This window comes from Pantherophis guttatus, chromosome 6, assembly GCF_059756535.1.
Source record: "Pantherophis guttatus breed Tessera chromosome 6, ASM5975653v1, whole genome shotgun sequence".
Lineage (NCBI taxonomy): Eukaryota > Metazoa > Chordata > Lepidosauria > Squamata > Colubridae > Pantherophis > Pantherophis guttatus.
The window spans coordinates 9,152,866-9,173,223 of record NC_142068.1 but is presented as its reverse complement, the minus strand read 5'-3'; the positions used below and the strand labels follow the sequence as shown (position 1 = coordinate 9,173,223).

The 20,358-nt window shown below is 43.7% G+C and overlaps 1 protein-coding gene across 2 annotated transcripts in view; it reads left to right on the top strand.

Annotated features, from left to right (window-relative positions):
- The window catches only part of EPHB3 (EPH receptor B3), a 144,236-nt gene that overhangs the window by 63,972 nt on the left and 59,906 nt on the right, over positions 1 to 20,358 (top strand). For both annotated transcript variants that reach the window (XM_060682867.2, XM_087872482.1), the window contains exon 3: positions 983 to 1,655. In XM_060682867.2, the coding sequence (XP_060538850.2) occupies positions 983 to 1,655 (673 nt within the window). The remainder of the gene's footprint in view (positions 1 to 982; positions 1,656 to 20,358) is intronic.

The following is a 20,358-nucleotide window of genomic DNA, read 5'->3' as shown; positions in this document are numbered from 1 at the left end:
CGGTATCTGATAGCATTTCCAACATTTAGTTGGAAATTTAACCATTTTTGCCAATCTTTTCGGTGACATGTGCCTTCTATAAAACATTTTGTACAATTTTTAAAGCACTTTTAAGTCTTTTTCTCTCTTTGAGAATATAAGTATATTCTCTATTACAGTCATAGCCGTCGACCGACAACCACAATTTAGTCCAAGATTCCCATTGCTAAGCAAGACAGTCATTAACTGAATGTTGCTCCATTTTATGACCTTTCTTGCCATGGTTGTTAAGTGAATCACTTCAGTTATTTAAGTTAGCAGGGTTATTAAGTAAATCTAACATGACACTGCAACCATCATAAATCCATTCCAGTGTCCTAATTATGATCATGTGACATGGAGATGCTGCCATGGCACTTGTGAAAAAACGCATAAGTCATTTTTTCCCCCAATGCCATTGTAACTTTAGTGACCGTTCAGTCACTAAATGAATGATTTTAAGTCAAAGACTAGCTGTAATTATCTTTGGTCTTTGTTCATTTCCTTTCTCCGTAATGATTTTAAAAACAATTTAAAAAATAAAATACCTTTTTAAAATAATCTGAAAAGGAACTCAGCTGCATATCTGAAGATCATCCGTCCTCAACCCAGTGGTGGAATTCAAATTTTTTTTTATTACTGGTTCTGTGGGCATGGCTTGGTGGGCATGGCAGGGGAAGCATACTGCAAAATCTCCATTCCCACCCCACTCCAGGGGAAAGATACTGCAAAATCCCCATTCCCTCCCCACTCCTGGGGGAAGGATACTGCAAAATCTCCATTCCCTCCCCACTCTGGGGCCAGCCAGAGGTGGCATTTGCCGGTTCTCCAAACTACTCAAAATTTCCGCTACCGGTTCTCCAGAACCTGTCAGAACCTGCCTCAACCCCTTATCTCAAGACTGTCCTGTTTTGGGTTGTTAACCCTCCCAATACCGTTTTTTTTTTTTTTTCATTTTGTACAGTGGGAAGAAGTCAGCGGTTACGATGAGGCCATGAACCCCATCCGGACGTATCAAGTGTGCAACGTCCGAGACGCTAACCAAAACAACTGGCTGCGCACCCAGTTTATCCAGCGCCACGACGTCCAGAGGGTTTACGTCGAACTGAAGTTCACCGTGAGGGACTGTAACAGCATCCCTAACATCCCCGGATCTTGCAAAGAGACCTTCAATCTTTTTTATTACGAATCGGATAGTGACACGGCCTCTGCTTCTAGCCCTTTCTGGATGGAAAACCCTTACATCAAAGTGGATACAATCGCTCCGGACGAGAGCTTCTCGAAGCTGGAATCTGGCCGGATGAACACCAAAGTACGCAGCTTTGGACCCCTTTCCAAAAACGGCTTCTATCTGGCCTTCCAGGATCTGGGAGCCTGCATGTCCCTCATCTCCGTCCGGGCCTTCTACAAGAAATGTTCCAGCACTATCGCGGGTTTTGCCAACTTCCCGGAAACCTTGACTGGGGCAGAGCCGACCTCCTTGGTGATTGCTCCAGGAACCTGCATCCCCAACGCTGTGGAAGTATCAGTGCCCTTAAAACTTTACTGTAACGGAGATGGGGAATGGATGGTACCGGTCGGAGCGTGTACTTGTGGATCTGGATATGAACCGGCCATGAAGGAGACACAGTGCCAAGGTAAGATGGGACCAGCTTTGGTGCTCTTCGGTTGGGTTATTGAGACTTGGTTACTGCCCTGAGATTGCCTAGGGAAATTCTCGAATTCTGGAGTTGGGAGGGACCTTAAATGTCTTCTGATCCAACTCCCTGCTGGGTGTAGGATGCACTAGGCCAGTGTTTCTCAAACGTGGCCCCTTGAAGATGCGTGAACTTCAGCTCCCAGAATTCCCCAGCCATTAGGCCATCTGTGACAGGTGACCTTCCACCTTCTGTTTGAAAACTTCTATGACTATGACGATCATTAAGTGTTGTACCTTATGATTCTTGACGAACGTATCTTTTCTGTTTATGTACACTGAGAGCTTATGCACCAAAGACAAATTCCTTGTGTGTCCAATCACACTTGGCCAATAAACTTCTATTCTATTCTATTCTATTCTATTCTATTCTATTCTATTCTATTCTATTCTATTCTATTCTATTCTATTAAAAAAATTATTGATAAGGAGATTCATAGCACTTGAAACAGGAAGGCCTATTTTTCAGTCTCCCCTCATTTTCTCAAAATTTCTGGGAGGCAGAGGCAGATTTCTTTTTCTTGTTTTCCTCACCAAAAAAGGTAGGTGTTTCTTTTAATCTGGAGCGTCTTATACTCTGAAAAATATGGTAATTCATTTGGGTGAAGATCTGTTCCTACATTCTTGCCAAGTATTGTTTGTTACAGTGTGGAATCTGTAACAAAGAGAGCCAGCAGAGCATTCTTTAAAGCTGTGTCTCCCTGCGCCTAGCGAGATCTGTGCATGTCTGAATGCAATTTCTCTTTTCTACTACGGGTTGATTCAGAAGTGGTTCAAACACAACCACAAGAATGAACTGCCGTTGATGCTGACCTGTTCTAGCGTGGAACCCGTTACGCCCCCGTGGTCTTGAATTGGTGGCAGGTTGCGGTTGTGTCTAGATTGAAAAAAAAAATGAAAAAATAAATCGGAGTAGTCAGGGGCTCTCAAACAACTCTCTGGAGCCACTCTTAAGTGGGGAAAAAGCCACCTAAATTTAGCTCTAAGGAGGCGAACTCCAGCCTTCTCAAAAACAGGTGTGTTGAGCTGTTGAATTCCTAGCCAGCTGGGCTGAAGGAGACAACACTGACCCTGGGTGTTGTTGGCCATAAGTGGAGGGCAGGGCCGTAACAAGGAGGGCTGCTGGCTTTGCAGACGTGCTATTTTTAAGCCTCCTGGTCTTACACAGCCCGTGGAGCTTCAGCCTTTTAAGGTGTCTTAAACGCCAGGGCATTGTTCAGTTCTTCATATGATCGAAGACGGTACCTTGAGTTTGTTTTGGAAAGACGCCTGCCTTACGATCAAGCTTTGAGGTTGGGATTCTCTCAGTACGCAGGAAATGTCAGCTTGCAAACATCAACACCCACCCACCCCTTGTCGTGAAAGATGTTTTTTGTTTGCAATCCGGGCATGAGAGGTTTTGTGGTGATGGGTGAGGCCGGAGCCCTTGACACCCCCCAGCCTGGTCTGTTTGAGGGAAAGAAATGTTCTGGCCCCTTCTACCGAAGACTTTTGCCACCCAAGGTCTAGGAAAATAGAAAGGAAGCAGAGGTGGGTTTCAGCAGGTTCTGACCAGTTCTGGCGAACTGGTAGCGGAAATTTTGAGTAGTTCGGAGAACAGGTAGTAAAAACTCTGACTGGCCCAGCCTCCATCTATTCTCTGCCTCCCAAGTCCCAGCTGATCCGGAGGAAATGGGGATTTTGCAATAACCTTCCTCTTGAGTGGGGTGGGAATGGAGATTTTACAGTATCCTTCCCCTGCCACGCCCACCAAGCCACGCCCACCAAGCCACACCCACAGAACCGGTAGTAAAAGTTTTTGAAACCCACCACTGAAAGGAAGGTGCATGTAGGTCTTGAAATTTTTTTTTTTAAAAAAAAATGAGGTATATTACCAGGCAGTCCTCCATGAAAAGGTTTCAGGGAAAAACAAACTCCTTTGTAAATTCAACTAAGCTAAATCTCCAGAGCAGTCTTTGTCCACCTGGATTGTTTTAAGACAAAGATGGCTAACCTTTTTGCTATCGTGTGCCAAAAATGGGGGGAGCGTGGGGGGGGTCCCGCACACATGTGCCCACACCCATAATTCAATGCCCCCCCGCACATGTGAGTGCAGTTCCCCCACTTTTGGCATGCAATGGCACGGTGGGCTCGGTAGGCCCGTTTTTCACCCTCCCCAGGCTCCAGAGGTTTTCTAGGAGCCTGGGGGAGGGTGAAAACAGCCTTCCCCACCCTCTCGGAGGCCGGAAATAGCCTGTTTCCCGACTTCCAGTGGGCCCAGAAGGCTACACACTGCAGCTGAGCTAAGGCAACACTCGCATGCCCACAGATATGGCTCTGCGTGCCACCTGTGGCACGCGTGCCATAGGTTCGCCATCATGGTTTTAAGACGTATGGACTTCCAGTCAGCATGTTGACGCATGGCTGGCTGAGGAATTCTGGGAATTGAAGTCCACAAGTCTTAAAGTTGACGAGTTTCTAGACCCCTGCTCCTAGATCAAAAGGAATGGACTCATACATCACCCTGAGCAAAATCACAGTTTCTCCGTTCACGTTTAACTTGCTATGGCCAAACCCATGATTGCTTTATCTGATGCTCATACAATCTTTTGAAATAATGGGTTTGCATTAAGGCTGCAGGTGACACAAGCAAGATTAGGACCATAGAACCAGTTTGCAGGCTTAAAGACTGTCAAATCCGTTCTTTCTCCAAACATAGCTTTTTAAATTTATGCATATCTTGTACTAATATGTGGAAAGTTAGGTTAGCTTAGCTGATTAAGAACTGCTGACTTTTTTAAAAAAAAAAAAATTAAAATTTATTATCAAATATCCCCCCATACATTTTCCTTTCTGCTTTTATAGGGACATATGATGGGATATTATAATAAAAAAAAATACCGTTGCAAAAAAACCGTAAATGAATAGAAATTAAATCAATATCAAACATAAATATTGCTATTTTTAACTGGTGAAACAGATGAAAATTTTGGCATCCGATAAATGCCTTGGATCCTTTTTAATGTCTCCTTCCGTTTCCCTCCGCGGCATCTTATAGAAATGAATTCTATCAGTTAATAATACGTCTCCCTTTCCTAATCAATCTTTTTATTAGAGAAGACACTGCAGGTGTAAAAGTCCCGGGGACCCTTGAAATTACAAAAACAGATTTCTGGAGCAAACCAGCATGGATTTTTATAGCACACTTGCTCGTGGGAACAAAAGTGAATTTTCAGGGTGCGATCGAGCTATTCGGTGCTTGGCGAACAAGCAAAATATTTCAGATATTTTTCCTGTCCAACTTGCCTTTGTGTGCTGGCTCAGCAGGCCATGACAGTGCATTTATCCACCAAGCAGAATCGATAAAAACTTGAGGAAAAGCTGAGTGCATCAGAATTTTCTTTGAAATGGCTCTTGTGTTTGGCCAACCTGAGTGTTACATTGTTGTGTGAATTTAATAGATGGCAGCAATGGCAGATTCCAAGTAGAGTTGAGAGACACTTTGCCTGAAATCTTGGATATACTGTAATGTACAGCTATCGTGGTTCATATAATAAGACAGCCTTTACCTTCAGTGAATTTCTCTGGTTCCCTTGAACAGCCACCCATGTTGGTGGACCCAGCTGAATCTGGTGGCAGGGAGTTCTACAGTTGAATTTTGCATTGCATGGTAGCCTTCGTTTCTTTGATTTATCCTGGATCATCCACCTTCCTTGGGTTATCCCAGTTTCTACTTTAATTATTGTCTTCCTTTTTTTTTTTTTTTTTGGAAAAGTTTTTCAGTTTTATTTCCCATACGCATAATATAAAATGTACATTTTCTTATACATAATTAATCCTACATATACATGTTTTCCTTAAAGAAAGCATTAATAAGGCATTTTAATTACATTCGGAGTTGCTCTTCTACCCTTTCTTCCCTCATTTTGCAACAACCCTTCTTTTTCTTCTCCTACTTTTTTTTTTTTTTTAATTTGATTTATATGCCGCCCTTCTCCGGAGACTCAGGGCGGCTTACAATGCGCTAAGCAATAGCCTTCATCCTTTTTGTATATTTTATACAAAGTCAGCTTATTGCCCCCACAACTGGGTCCTCAATTTACCTACCTTAGAAAGGACGGAAGGCTGAATCAACCTTGAGCCTTGGCGAGATTCGAACCTGCAGTAATTGCAGGCAGCTGGTCTTAATAACAGGGTGCTTTAGACCACTGTACTACCAAGGCTCTTTCTCTTCCCTCCTCTCCTACCTCATCCTACTTCCCCTTCCTTTCCCCCATCCTCTCTTCTTTTCCCCCTACTCACCTTCTCTCCTACTCCTATCCCCTTCCCTTCCTTCCTCTCCTTTTCCCTTTCTTCCATTCCTCTCCCTCCCTCTCCTCTTCCTACCCTCTACTCCTCTCTCCTTTCTGTCTTCTTTGCTGTGGAATATTCTCCTTGTTAGGTATCGGAACAACTCCTGTATTCTAATAGTATATATACTTTCTTTCCATTTCTTTTCAGATTTATTCTATCAGCAATACTTTAATTATTGTCATTGCACCTCGTACAACGAAATTAAATGCCATCTTTGGCGTACATTAAAACTATAAAAAATGAAACACAAAAAAACACCCTTTGCATTCTGTACAATTGAATTGAAAACCCCTGATATTGCATTAATATTGCACTGTACCAGTGATGGCTAACCTTTTTCTCGTCGTGTGCCGAAAGCAAACATGTGCGTGCCCGACAGCACACGTGTGTGTCAGCACCCACAATACGATGGGTCCCCCTGCGCATGTGCACATGACCCCCCATGCTCCCCCAGTGCATGCACATGTGACCCCCCCGCCCCCTATTTTGCAGCCTGCAGCCTCCTGGACCCAAAAACGGGCTGCGGGTGTGTGTGCTGCTCCCCTGTGTGACCCCCCCATGCATGCACGTGCAACACCCTGCGAATGCATGCGCAGCTCCCACATGCGCCCCCCCGCACATCCCAAAAATCAGCTGGCCAGAAGGAGGTGCGCGAACATGCACGGTGGAGCTGAGCTGGGTGAAGGGCTCATGTGCCCACAGAAAGTGCTCCAAGTGTCAGCTGTGGCACGCATGCCATAGGTTTGCCATCACGGCACTCTACAGTAGAATTCAATACAGTTACTGCCCTGGGATAGAAGCTGTTTTTCAGCCTATTTGTCCTTGTCTTTATTGTCCTGTACCGTCTGCCAGATGGTAAAAGTTCAAAAAAAAAGGGTGCCCAGGATGAGATGGATCTTTAAGAATGTTTTGAACTTTCTTTCTTTTTTTTAAATATATTTTTATTGTTTACATATAAATATATTGAATACTTTATTATTAATTCAATTCGTATGCCGCCCCTCTCCGAAGACTCAGGGCGGCTGAGTCAATACAGTGTCATTGTCCTGGCATTTCACTTGGCATGAAACAAAGGTAAAAAACAAATAACATATATACTATTTTAAACAGGGCTAGTGTTGTACATTTATTTTTGACCATCATATTCTAGAACGTCAGATAAGTTTTTTTTTTTTTTTAATTTGATTTATATGCTGCCCTTCTCCGAAGACTCAGGGCGGCTTACAATGTACTCAGCAATAGCCTTCATTCTTTTGTATATTTATACAAAGTCAGCTTATTGCCCCCACTACTGGGTCCTCAATTTATCTACCTTAGAAAGGATGGAAGGCTGAGTCAACCTTGAGCCTTGGCGAGATTCGAACCCTGCAATAATTGCAGGCAGCTGGTCTTAATAACCAGCTTAATAACAGGGTGCCTTAAACCCCTGTACTACCAAGGCTCTTGAGTTGACAGATAAGTTGACATAGATAACATTCTAATACATATATAGTATCTCTTTCCATGTCCACCTAACCTGATTCTTTCGCATTCCAGCTTCTACCTCGTGTTTCTAACCATTGATAGAATCTATTCCATGTAGCATGGAAGGGCCCTTGGAGGTCATCTAGTCCAACCCCCTGTTCACGCAGGAGAAGTGTACTAGAGATTCGAACCGCCAAACTGCCCACCTTTCTGATCGACAAGCTCAGTGTCTTAGCCACTGAGCCCCCCAGTCAGGCATAGTATTCTGTATCTCGTTTCTCTTTTATTTTTAGCATTAGTCTGTCCATTTCCGCACAGACTGGTATCTTCCTTATCATCTCCTCCTCTGAGGGGGTGTTTTCACTCTTCCACTCCACTCGGTCTCCATTGATAAGCAAAGGCTGGATGTCTGATCTATTCCTTCTGTATTCCTTCTAGCACAGAGAGAGAAAATGGGAGGAATAATTTCTTAAATCCTTTCGCAAACTGGTGATTTTTTTTTTTTTTTTTGAAGTGAGCTTGGGATTTGTAGTCCGTTTGAAAAGTCTTCGTTTTGAACCGTCTGTTGATGGCTTAACCTGGTTCACCTATCCTGGGTTGCAGTGGTGGGTTTCAATTTTTTTTACTACCGGTTCTGTGGGTGTGGCTTGGTGGGTTCACTCACATGGCAGGGGAAGGATACTGTAAAATCTCCATTCCCACCCCACTCCAGGGGAAGGTTTGGTAGTACAGGGGTTTAAGGCATCCTGTTATTAAGCTGGTTATTAAGACCAGCTGCCTGCAATTACTGCAGGGTTCGAGTCTCACCAAGGCTCAAGGTTGACTCAGCCTTCCATCCTTTCTAAGGTAGGTAAATTGAGGACCCAGTTGTGGGGGCAATAAGCTGACTTTGTATAAATATACAAAAGGATGAAGGCTATTGCTGAGCACATTGTAAGCCGCCCTGAGTCTTCGGAGAAGGGCGGCATATAAATCAAATTTTTTTTTTTAAAAAAAAAGGTTACTGCAAAATCCCCATTTCCTCCCGATCAGCTGGGACTCCGGAGGCAGAGAATAGATGGGGGTGGGGCCATTCAGAGGTAGTTCTCCGAACTACTCAAAATTTCTGATACCGGTTCTCCAGAATGGGTCAGAACCCTGCTGGAACCCACCTCTGCTGGGTTGCTCCTTTTGGCGGCTCCCTGGGTGGCTCAGTGGCTAAGACGCTGAGCTTGTCGATCAGAAAAGTCGGCGGTTCGAATCCCTAGTATAGGTTTCCTGTGAGAGCAGGGGGTGGGACTAGATGACCTCCAAGATCCCTTCCAACTCTGTTACTGTTACTTTGGGCCACTTTTCTCAGCCAGAACAGGAGAGCTTCTCCTTCCAACATGCGCTCGGATCTTCTGGCACGCTCATTCAAACTTTTGACAGACAATGGACTTTTGCCGTCAAGTTGAGGATTCAGCACTCCAGGCAGGTTCTTGGCGTCTCTCCAAAACAAATCTTCCATTTACTACCTTGTGCTCTGGGTAATTTTTTACAACAACAACATCCCCAGAAAAAAAAGAAAAAAGAAAGAAATCTGGAATGTACGTGTGTGTGTCTCCTTCTGCCTTTAGGCCTAGCAATCTTCCAATTGAGAATTTCATGTCCGTAAATGAAAACAGATTTTTTTTTCCCCAGGTCTTGAAGTTAGCCAGATTTCCTGAGTAGGGTTGTGATGAGGCTTTTTGCAAATGTTCGTGTACTTCTTGAATAAAGCTTGAGAGGGATACGGTTTTATTTTTTATTTTTTTATTTTTTCCCCCTTTTCTTTCTCTCTCTCCTAGCTGTCACCTAAAATGCAACTTTGCAAAGCTAACTTGGTTTTAGGTTTTTCATTCCGGCGGGAAGGAGGTTAGAGACAGTCCTTATTTACTATCCTTTTAATACAGCACAAATTTCTGCACAGCGTGGCAGAGTTGGGTTTTGTTTTTGTTTTTTTGGTTTTTTTTTTAGAAAATCCACAACCTTGCAAAAATTTAATCGGCCCAAACAATTTTTAGTAAGCATTTATCTCACTCTTATCCCCTAGCCCTCCTCCCACAACTGAGTATAGGTAGCCCTCAACTTACGACAACAACTGGGACCAGAATTTCCATTGCTAAGTGAGGCAGTTGTTACGTGAGCCACACCCGATTTGATGACCCTTTCTTCCCACGGTTTTTCAGTGAAGCACTTAACGGTTGTTAAGTGAATCACGCGATTGTTAAGCGAATCCGGCTTCCTCCAATGACTTTTCTTGTCTTAAGCCAGTTGGGAAGTTCGCAAATGGAGATCATGTGATCTCAGGAAGCTACAACCGTCATAAAAACTCGTCCAAATTTTAATCACGCGATGAAGTTACTACAACTGTTATAAATAGTTGCCAGGAGCCCAAATTTTAATCCCGTGATATACTATATATGGACCAGTGGTGAAATGTAAAATTTGTTACTACCGGTTCTGTGGGCGTGGCTTGGTGGGGGGGGGGTAATGTGACTGGGTGGGTGTGGCCAACTTTTTTTTTTTTTTTTTTTTACTTTTAAAACCATTTTTTTTACAACCTCTTCGGCCGAAGTTGTAAAAAAATGCTTTTAAAAGCCTCTGCTGATCAGGCAACTCAGCTGGGATCGTCAGAGGCTTTTAAATTTTTTTTAAAAAAGCCTCTGATGATTGCACAGCTCAGCTGGGCATTGGGGGGGGCAGGGATGTTTGCTATCAGTTCTCCGAACTACCCACTGCCATCGCTACCGGATCGGATGATCCGGTCCGAACCGGGAGCATTTCACCCCTGATATGGACATTTTGATGGTTTGTAAATATGAGGACTGGTTGTAAGACATTTTGTCAGTGCCTATGTAGCTTTGAATGGTCACGAAACGAATTGTTGTAAGTCGAGGACTACCTGTACAAGTCCTTTAGCCTCTTTAATCTACCATACCTTTTAAACACAGAGGTTGGAGGCTGGGCAGGAAAGCACAACTGCTGAATATTTAGGAATAAAATACTTCAGGCTATGATACTGTGGAGCAACATTGCAAGTTTCAGTTGCCACATCCGAGCTAGCTGTGCTGTGCGTCGGCCATCTGGAATCACAGCTTTCATTTTCTCTCCATAATTTAGATGTCAGCCACAGCAATGTTGATAAACATCCCAGGATCCAACCTGGGTCGGTCACGGGGATCAGAGGTTTAATTTTCTGAGCTTTCAGACTCTTGCTGGAGCCCATCCTGAGGGAACTTCTCTCTACCAGAAAGTTCCACAAATTCTGGTAGGGAGTAGTTCCCTGAGGATGGGCTCCACCATGAGCCCAAAAGCTCGGAAGATTATACCACTAATCCCGGTGACTGACCCAGATTGGATCCTGCACAGGGGTGGGGTGCTGGGGGTTCACAGGGGTTCGGGAGAACCTCTAGCTAAGATTTGGTGCAGTTCGGAGAACTCCCAAATCCCACTCCTGACTGGCCCCGCCCACCCCTTCCAGGATTCCCCACACGGCTCTTTTTGGATGCAGGTAAATGCAGGGTGTGCACGGAGGTTCGGGGAGGGCGAAAAATGGGTCTACCGGAAAGGCCAGAAATGGGCACGTTTCCAGCCTCCAGAGGGCCTCCGGAGCCTGGGGAGGCCGTTTTCACCCTCCCGGAGACTTGAGGAAAGCCTCCGGAGCCCGGGGAGGGCAAAAACACACACACACACACATATCCCGCTGTGTGCAGGAGGCCGATTAGGCCATGCCCACCATGACCACGCCCACCCAGCAACTGGGCAGATAACCCCTTGCTAAAATTTTTGAAGCCCACCCCTGATCCTGCAACATTATCCTGGGACATGTATATATGCCTTCATTTGTGACAAACATCCCAGCTCAGGGTGCAGGTGAGTAGGGCTGTGGCGATCTTTGGAGAGGGGCTAGGAGAAAGGGGGACGTTGTGTCATAGTTGAGAACTTGGATGGGAACTCTGAAGTTGTTTTTTTCCAATACGGGTATTCTCCAGTTGGCTGAATTTCAACTCCCAGAATTCTCAGTAGCACCTATATTACCTGGAGAATTCTGGGAACTGTAGTCTACACATCTGGGAGATTCTAAGGCTGGAAGGAAGAGTTAGAGCATTTTTTTGGCTACTTGAAAACGCATGGACTTTGGCTATTGGAAGATGCTGGTTGGGGAATTCTGGGAGTTGCACGCATCTTCAATCAGCCAGAATTGAGAAATATTGAATTAAGGATTTAGAACTGGGCGTCTGGATGAGGAATTGTGCCGTAAATTCCAAATAGATCTTCAAAGCATTTGAAGAATCAAGGTCAGATACGGCCTGCAGATCAAAAAGTCTGCATGCTCTTGTCAGGAATTCAGTGGGTAAACAAGAGGGCGTAAGGACACCAAGACGAGAACTAAATTTCAGATGCTGACGTGAATTTCAGTTAGCTGAGTTAATTCACAACTTTCGGTGGGAAAGTGCAATATCTCTGCCCCAATAATATTGCTGGCACTCTCTTGGGATTATTGCCACGTAGTTGTGAGCTGGGAGGCTTCAGCATGCAACAGGATTTGAAGTGGGCTCAAATCCTTGATGTACGCTTACAACCAAATCCATCTTTGGGGCTCAGCCTGAATGGTCATTTTTACAGTCAGGAGGCTGTGTCCAGGTGGCCTATGTGTGGTCAATCAATCAGAATAGAGTGAAAGTGACCTTGAAGGTCTTCTAGTACAACCTCTGCTGAAGCAGGAGAACCTATACAATTTGAGACATGTCCAATCTCCTCTTAAAAACCTCCGGTGATGGAGCAGCCACAACTTTTGAAGGAAAACTGTTGCACTAATTAATTGTTCTCACTGTTAGGAAGTTTCTCTTTAATTCTAGGTTGCTTCTCTCCTTGATTAGTTTCCATCCATTGCTTCTTGTCCTGCCTTCAGGTGCTTTGGAGAATAGGTTGACCTCCCTCTTCTTTGTGGCAGCCCTTCAAGTATTGGAAGACTGATCATGTCATCCCTAGTCCTTCTTTTCTTTTTTTAATTTTTAATTTCCATTTTCCAATTTACATAACAATAAGCATTTTTTAACAGTACTGTGTCATGTGTCTCTTACAGTTATCTACATTTATTTCTATACATTTTTGTTTCTCTGTTCTAACCACTGATACCAATTATCCGAAACCTCGTAAAATTCTGTTTCTTCCTTGCCTTTTATTTCTAATGTGAGTTTATACATTTCGGCACATTCTAATATCTTATGAATAATCCTCTCGTTGGCTGGTATATTTTCAAGTTTCCAACATTGGGCATAAACAATTCGTGCTGCTGTTACTATATGTAAAATGATATGTTGGAGTTGCTTCTTTATCTTTTGATTAATTATTCCTAATAAAAATAATTCAGGTTTAAATTCAATTTGTACTCCTGTTATCTCCTGTAACCATCTCCTTATCTGTTCCCAATATTTCTTTGCTTTGGGGCATTGCCACCACATGTGATAGAATGTTCCTAGTCCTTCTTTTCATTAAACTAGGCATATCCAATTCCTGCAACCCTTCTTCGTATGTTTTAGTCTCCAGGCCTTTAATCATCCTACTTGCTCTGATGTGGAGATGTGGAGATGTGGAGACTTTTTCCAGTCTCCACATCTTTTCTGTAATGTGGTGACCAAAACTGGATGCTGTATTCTAGCGGTGGGTTTCTAATATTCTTACCACCGGTTTGCCGCGCACTTTGCGCGCAAGCACCTACCTTCCGCACAGGTGCCCGCCTTCCCACACATGCACTTTGCTCCACTCGCGCGCCTTCTACGCATGCGCCCAGCCTCGAAAATGTGCCTAAATAGAATGGCATAGAGCCAGGGCGGGTGATTTGCACTACCAGTTCGCCCGAACTGGTACAAACCGGCTGAATATCACCTCTGCTATATTCCAGGTGTGGCCTTACTAAGATTTGATAAAGCAATCCTAATACTTCGCTTGATTTTGATCCTATGCCTCGGTTTATAGAACCAAGCATTAGCTTGTTTGGCTGACGCAGACACGGTGCGTGTCTCTATGAAAAGCTGAACTGGCATCCGGGTTAAAACGTGCAGCCATTTTCAGCCATGGTCTTGTAATCTTTGAAGGCATCCCGAAAGATGGGTCAAAGGCCCCAAGGCTGCCCACAAACAAACCGTGGCTTGCCACGGAATCCACACATTCTCCAGGGGGACCCTTGCAAATGTTGGAAAGCCCTTCCGCTTGGACCACAAACCCGGATGCCGGAAGCCTTGACTCACTTCAAGGTGGATTTGGTGTTTTTTATGGAGTCCGGCCTGCTTCCCTCCCCTCCTTCCCTCCCTCCCTCCCTCCCTCTGGCAGATGTGAGAGCCAGTTGCTGTTGCCTCAACAGTAAATAACAATAAAAGGGAATTGGGGCTCCAATGAATTTACAGCCAGCTCTTTTCTAAACTTCCTGATCTTTGGAGATAGCTCAGTGCGCTTTCATCTCCCAGCCAACTGAGGGAAGGAGAGCCACAACTGGAAGTGTTCCGCGCGGTTAATTATTTGTAGATGCCAACAGAAACGTCTAGAAGATGGAGGCCCAGCCCTCTCGGTCCTAAAAGACGCCAGCCAGCTTCAAAGATGGCTTTGGCAGCAGGTTTCCTCCCTCCCTCCCACTTTTTTTTTTTTAAATTAGACCACCCTTTAAGCCTTAATAACAGCCATGACGTTAGCCTGTTCCACTTTCTCCTGGCAGGAGGACCTAGCCCCATTGAGGTTGAAAAAAAAACATTCAAGCGAGGTTGGACTTGGTTAGCGCTTCGATGGGTGACCAACAGGAGATTCCAAGGCCGGAGGCCAAACTGGGAAGTTGTGTGAGGGTGGGGGAAGCATTTCATAGGCAGGCAGTGGCAAACCACTTGAATGCTGCTGCCAAGAAAACGGCAGGGAAGTAAGTAGCCACGTAGTCAGCCGAAGACGTGTTCGACTTTCCTTCTGGGGCTGAATTTGCTTCTGTAGCTGAAATTTTAGTCATTTTTTATTTTTTTGGTTTTAGGATGGTGCTCCTTATCTGCTTCCAGGGCAGGGTGGATAAAAAATAAATGATTTTTTTTAAAAAAAATCAAAAAAATCAGATTTTTTTTATTTAAATCGGATTTTTTTTTATTTTTATCGAATTTATTTTAATAAAAAACTTGTGGGGTAAAAATCTATCGTAAGATAGTTTTCTATTTAAGATACATAAATAATTTCGTTTATTCAGCATGAAATGGAGCTTAGTTATGTAGCACGAGGCTGTATATTCTGCAACACTGAGACTATCGGTGAGTCAACAGTGGGTCAAAGGAGTAGCAGAGATGACAGTTGCTCTTTAAAAATTATGATTTAAATCGAGTTGATTTAAATCAAGCCTTTTTACTAGTGATTTAAATCATGATTTAAATCAACTCGATTTAAATCAAATCCACCCTGTTCCAGGGGTACCAAAAGAGTGGGGGGACTCCAATGGTGGTGGGGGAATTTTTTGGAGGATGGATGACTGATAATCTCCATAGACAAAAGAAGGCGAAGGAAAAACTTTGTAAAAGGAAAAATTGAGAGGGGAGAAACGGTGTTTAGGAGCTGAATTCTTTGTTCATCTTCCCTGGTTTTCCCTTCCATCCTTCTGGAGTTACCGCCTGGAAGTGGGAGGTTTGGGTTCGTGTCAAAGGATTATTATTCTTCTGCCTTTTCTGGGGCAAATGAGAAGCTTTAAAACTGGGCTGGGTTCCCACAGTGCACTTAGCCACGTTGGGGGAATGGCTCACGGATGTTTTCGCACAACCTGTTCACTTGACTTCATGTTAGCCTTGGGACAGTGGGGTGAGTTGTTTTGTTCTGCTCGCAAGCGATGTGAATTAAAAAAATAAGCTGATTCGGTAACCAGGCTTCAATAAGGAGTCTTGATAGTACAGTGGTCTAATGCACCCTGTTATTAACCAGCTGCCTGCAATTACTGCAGGTTCGAATCTCACCAAGGCTCAAGGTTGACTCAGCCTTCCATCCTTTCTAAGGTAGGTAAATTGAGGACCCAGTTGTGGGGGCAATAAGCTGACTTTGTATAAATATACAAAAGGATGAAGGCTATTGCTTAGCGCATTGTAAGCCGCCCTGAGTCTCCGGAGAAGGGCGGCATATAAATCAAATTTTTTAAAAAAATTTTTTTAAAAAAAATAAGCAATAGCACTTAGACTTATATACCGCTTCATAGTGCTTTAGAGCCCTCTCTAAGTGGTTTACAGAGCCAGCATATTTGCCCCCAACAATTTGGGTCCTCATTTTACCAACCTCGGAAGGATGGAAGGCTGAGTCAGCCTGGAGCCTGGTGAGATTTGAACTGCTGAACTGCAGCTAGCGGTCAGCTGAAGTAGCCTGCAGTGCTGCACTCTAACCACTGCGCCACCTCGGCTCAAGATGTTTGGTAAATACAGGTAGTCCTTGACTTACAACTATTTGTTTCGTGACCATTCGAAGTTGCAAGGACATTGAAAAAAGGGACTTACAACCGTTTTTCACATGACCTGTCTTGCTTAACCATAGAAATTTTGGGCTCCGTTGTGGTCGTAAGACAAGGACTACCTGTATGGCCGTTGATCATGGCAGAAGTTTGCGTCGTGAGGCTGTCTGAACCTCGAAATGTTCTACCGTGATATTTTAGGGCAGTGTTTTTCCAACTGAACGTGATGGAAACTGCTGTCTTTTCTGTGTAAAAATCCAAAGCTTGTTCTACTCTTTGTCCTTGAAATAAATTGTTTTCAATGCACAAGCAAGTACAAGAGATCTGCTTAACTTCTCTCCTTCTAGGACCTAGGTTGACGTAGAGATGGGGCACTTCCTTCCTGGAAAATAAGACAATAAGGAGAACTAAGATTCTTTCCTCTGACTTCACAAAATATGGTCTTGAAAATGTTATCCTATCCGTTCTAGAGCAAAAGTTGAGAATACTATGGTGATGCGGGAGCAGCGTGGTGACTCAGTGGTTGAGAAGCCGGGCTTGTCAGCTGGAAAACAGGCAGCCAGGTTTGAGACCTGAGCGCTACAGGACAGGGTGAGCTCCTGTCCTTGCTCCAGCTCCTTCCCACCTAACAGTTCAAAAGCATGCAAATACGAGTAGATAAATAGGTACCACTTTGGTGGGAAGGTAACAGCTCTCTGGGACAACATGTTGGCCACAGGACTATGGAAATGTCTTCAGACAGTGCTAGCTCAATGACCTCCCCTATAGTTGGCAAGGACTACCGGAGTAAAATCTGCAGGGCCTACGGTGATGCAATCAGTAATAAGAAGGAAGAACAATCAATCATCTTTTCATCATTTTTCAAGCAGAATTCTCTCCGACTCTGGATGCGAGATTTGTAGCCGGAGAGAGTTTATATTTGTGTTTGTGTTTGTCATTGTCCTGTTGTTTTTTTTAAAAAAAGAAAAGAAATAGGCACCATTTTTTGTGAGTTGTTGGTTAGTCCGAAAAGATACTACCAGATTCCCGATTTTCTGGAGTAACAATTGTTTTGATTTTAACTACAGTAAACAAAGATATTGAAGGACATTGGATGCACAAGTTAGCGCAAAGGAAGAACAAGAAGAGCAGCTAAAAGGAAGAACACAGTTTCTTGCTAAAAATCTTTAAAAATATTTTCATTCCTGGGGTGGATAATTGTAGATTTATTTCTGGATTGTTGCAGATATATGGCTCCATTCTGGTCCAACCTGGTAGCTTTCAGATTGGTTGGGATTGCAATTCCCAGAATCCTTGGTTCTTTGCTTTTCTAAGAGTTCTGAGCACTGCAAATTCATACACATCTATCATTTTTCATACTTAACGACTTTCGCATCATCCCCATGGTCCAGTGATCAAAATTTGGCCGCTTGGCAACCGGCTCGTATTTATGACGGTTGCAGTGTCCTGGGATCATGCAATCCCCTTTTGTAACCTGACTCACTTAACAACCGTGTTACTAACTTAACAACTGCGGTGATTTACATAACAACGATGACGAGAAAGGTTTAAGATGGGTTGTGAAAGGTGCAAAATTCATGGAACGACTGTTTTGCTTGACAACGGAAATTTTGGGCTCAATTGTGGCCATAAATCAAGGACTAACTGTATTTTCTTGTATAATCCTTGCTTGCTTGCTACTACCCCATTAGCACCGCGATAAAGCCTTAATGTTGATCTTTCCAAAGCTCGTGGACGTCTGAACATGCTTGTTGCTTGATGCTATCTAAATGTTAAATAAATCTTAGCAGGGTCGAGAAAGATAATGCCTTCAATGGATACTGTTCCTATTTGGGCTTCTGTCTTTTAACTGAAAATGGTCCTTTTATTACAATCAATTTAGCAAAAGTGGATTTTTCAGGAACACCGTGTTTCCCCCCCTCCCCATTCTTCAGATTTTACTTTATTATTTTTCCCCCCTTTCATTCATTTTTTTGAGCCTGTTTCAAGCACCCCTGTAATGGTTGGAGGGATATAATTTATAGGGAAAAGAAAGAGCTTTTGAGTGTGTGAATTCTCAGGAATAGGGATGGGATAGCAAGTTCTCCAAAAGTCTTTTAGTTATCACTCTTAGAGCCAACATATTTTATTTCTGGAGTGGGTAATGATGTTGTTTTGAAAGGAATTTTATTTCTCTTTTTTTTTCTCACCCCATCAGTATTTTTCAACCTCGGGTGCTTTAAGATGTATGGACTTCAACATGCTGGCTGGGGAATTCTGGGAGTTGAAGTCCACACATCTTAAAGCACCTGAGGTTGAAAAAATACTGACTTATATGTCTCTCCAGGTTTTTTTGGACTCTGTGCATCTGGGGAAAATCTAAAGGGAAAAAAAAGTTCACTCGAACGCAATCAATCGTTTTATCTCTGGAGCTTTCCCTCTTGACTGGGTTGCTGGGAAATATATATATATATATATCTTTCTTTCTTTCTTTCTTTCTTTCTTTCTTTCTTTCTTTCTTTCTTTCTTTCTTTCTTTCTTTCTTTCTTTCTTTTTAACTAACAGGTTCCAGAGCCTGAATGTATTTATTTATTTATTTCTATTTTGAAAACCCCTGCTCTCTCTATGAAGAAATCCAGAGCATCGATGTTGGTGAAAACAGCAGGCCCTTCTAAATAATTCTTCTTCATATTGAGATTGATGAAATGCTCCAAGCACGCAGAAAGCCGGCCCGATGAACCAGAATCGCTATAAATCTAAATCCCGCAATTTATTCAGAAAGCAGTGGAGCGTTTGACTGGGGCCGAGAAACAGCAGCCCCCCCCCTCCATCTCATTAGCACCGGCCTCTCTTTTTTTTTTGCATATTGAGGATTTTAAGGGGGGGCATATGCAGGGTGTGTGTGTGGGTGTAAACGGGCCACCCTTGACACGTGAGTTTCGTTAAGGCGTGCACGGCATAAGCAGCGATCGCTTTACAGAAGTGTCATGTTTTTGAATCCAAAAAGAAAACCTCTTTACGGAAGCAAGGAAGCGCAGTTATTCTAATGCATTGGTAAGCATTTGCAAGCGACCTGTGGTAACAACGCCCCAGTTAGCGATTTAGAGAATGTGAATCTGAGAATTTCGGAGAAGAGCCGTTAAGTTAAAGCAGAAACACTTGGATTAAGTTCAGGGATGGCAAACCCGTGACAGGCAGCAGGTCAAATGTGACACGCTACGACATTTTGGGTGACGCGCCAGTGTTCACCAGCACCCAACAACGGTTCTCAAAAGCGCACCCCCTTCTCATGAGATTCTTGGAAGCTGTGTGCGCTCTCATAGAACATAGAATAAAAGAGTTGGAAGGCACCTCAGAGGTCTTCTAGTCCAACCCTCTGCATGAGCAGGAGACCCCTATACCATTTCAGACAAATAGTTGTCCAGTCCCTTTTTGAAACCCTCCAGTGTTGGAGCACTCACAACTTCTGGAGGCAAGCTGCTCCATAGGTCGATGGCTCTCACTTTTAGGAAATTTCTCCTTAGTTCTCGGTTGCTTCTCTCCTTGGTTAGTTTCCAACCATTGTTTCTTGTCTTGGATCTTGGTGCTTTGGAAAATAGATTCACCCCCTCCTCTTTGTAGGAGCCTCTCAAATATTATATTGGGTTCCCTCAAATATCAAACCCTGCTATCATGTCACCCATAGTCCTTCTTTCCATTAGACTAGACAGACCCAATTCCGCAATGGCTCCAGCACACAGGTCTGAAAGCTCGGAAGACAAAAGCTCGGAAGTCACTATGGTTCCGATGACCAACCTAGATTGGGTCCTGAAATAAAGATAATCCATAGAAACCTTTGGAAGGAGTTCCTGGAATCAAAAAAAAAATTAAGAAACACTGTAATTAAGGAAAGACAAAGTATATGATTTGCAAGTTCAAATTCTTGGATCTGATGCCCAGGATTTCTAATTATTTATTTTATTTATTTATTTATTTATTTTATTTTATTTGTATACCGCCCTTCTCCAACAGGACTCAGGGCGGTGAACAGCCATGGTAAAACATAACATATTAAATTTAAAAGCAGTTTAAAAACATTAAATAATTTTGGCTATCCATTTAAAACAACCCGAATTAAAACCAATTACAAATTAAAACCGAGGGGATGGGATCAAACCAGCCCGGCTAGGTGAAAAAGATGTGTTTTCAGGGCCCGACGAAAAGTCCGGAGGTCTGGTATCGTGCGTATCTCTGGGGGTAGGTCGTTCCAGAGGGCAGGTGCCACCACAGAGAAGGCTCTCCCCCTGGGAGTCGCCAGCCGACATTGTCTGGCCGACGGCACCCTGAGGAGTTCCTCTCTGTGGGAGCGCACTGGCCGGTGGGAGGCTATTGGCGGCAGAAGGCGGTCTCGTAAATACCCCGGCCCTAAGCCATG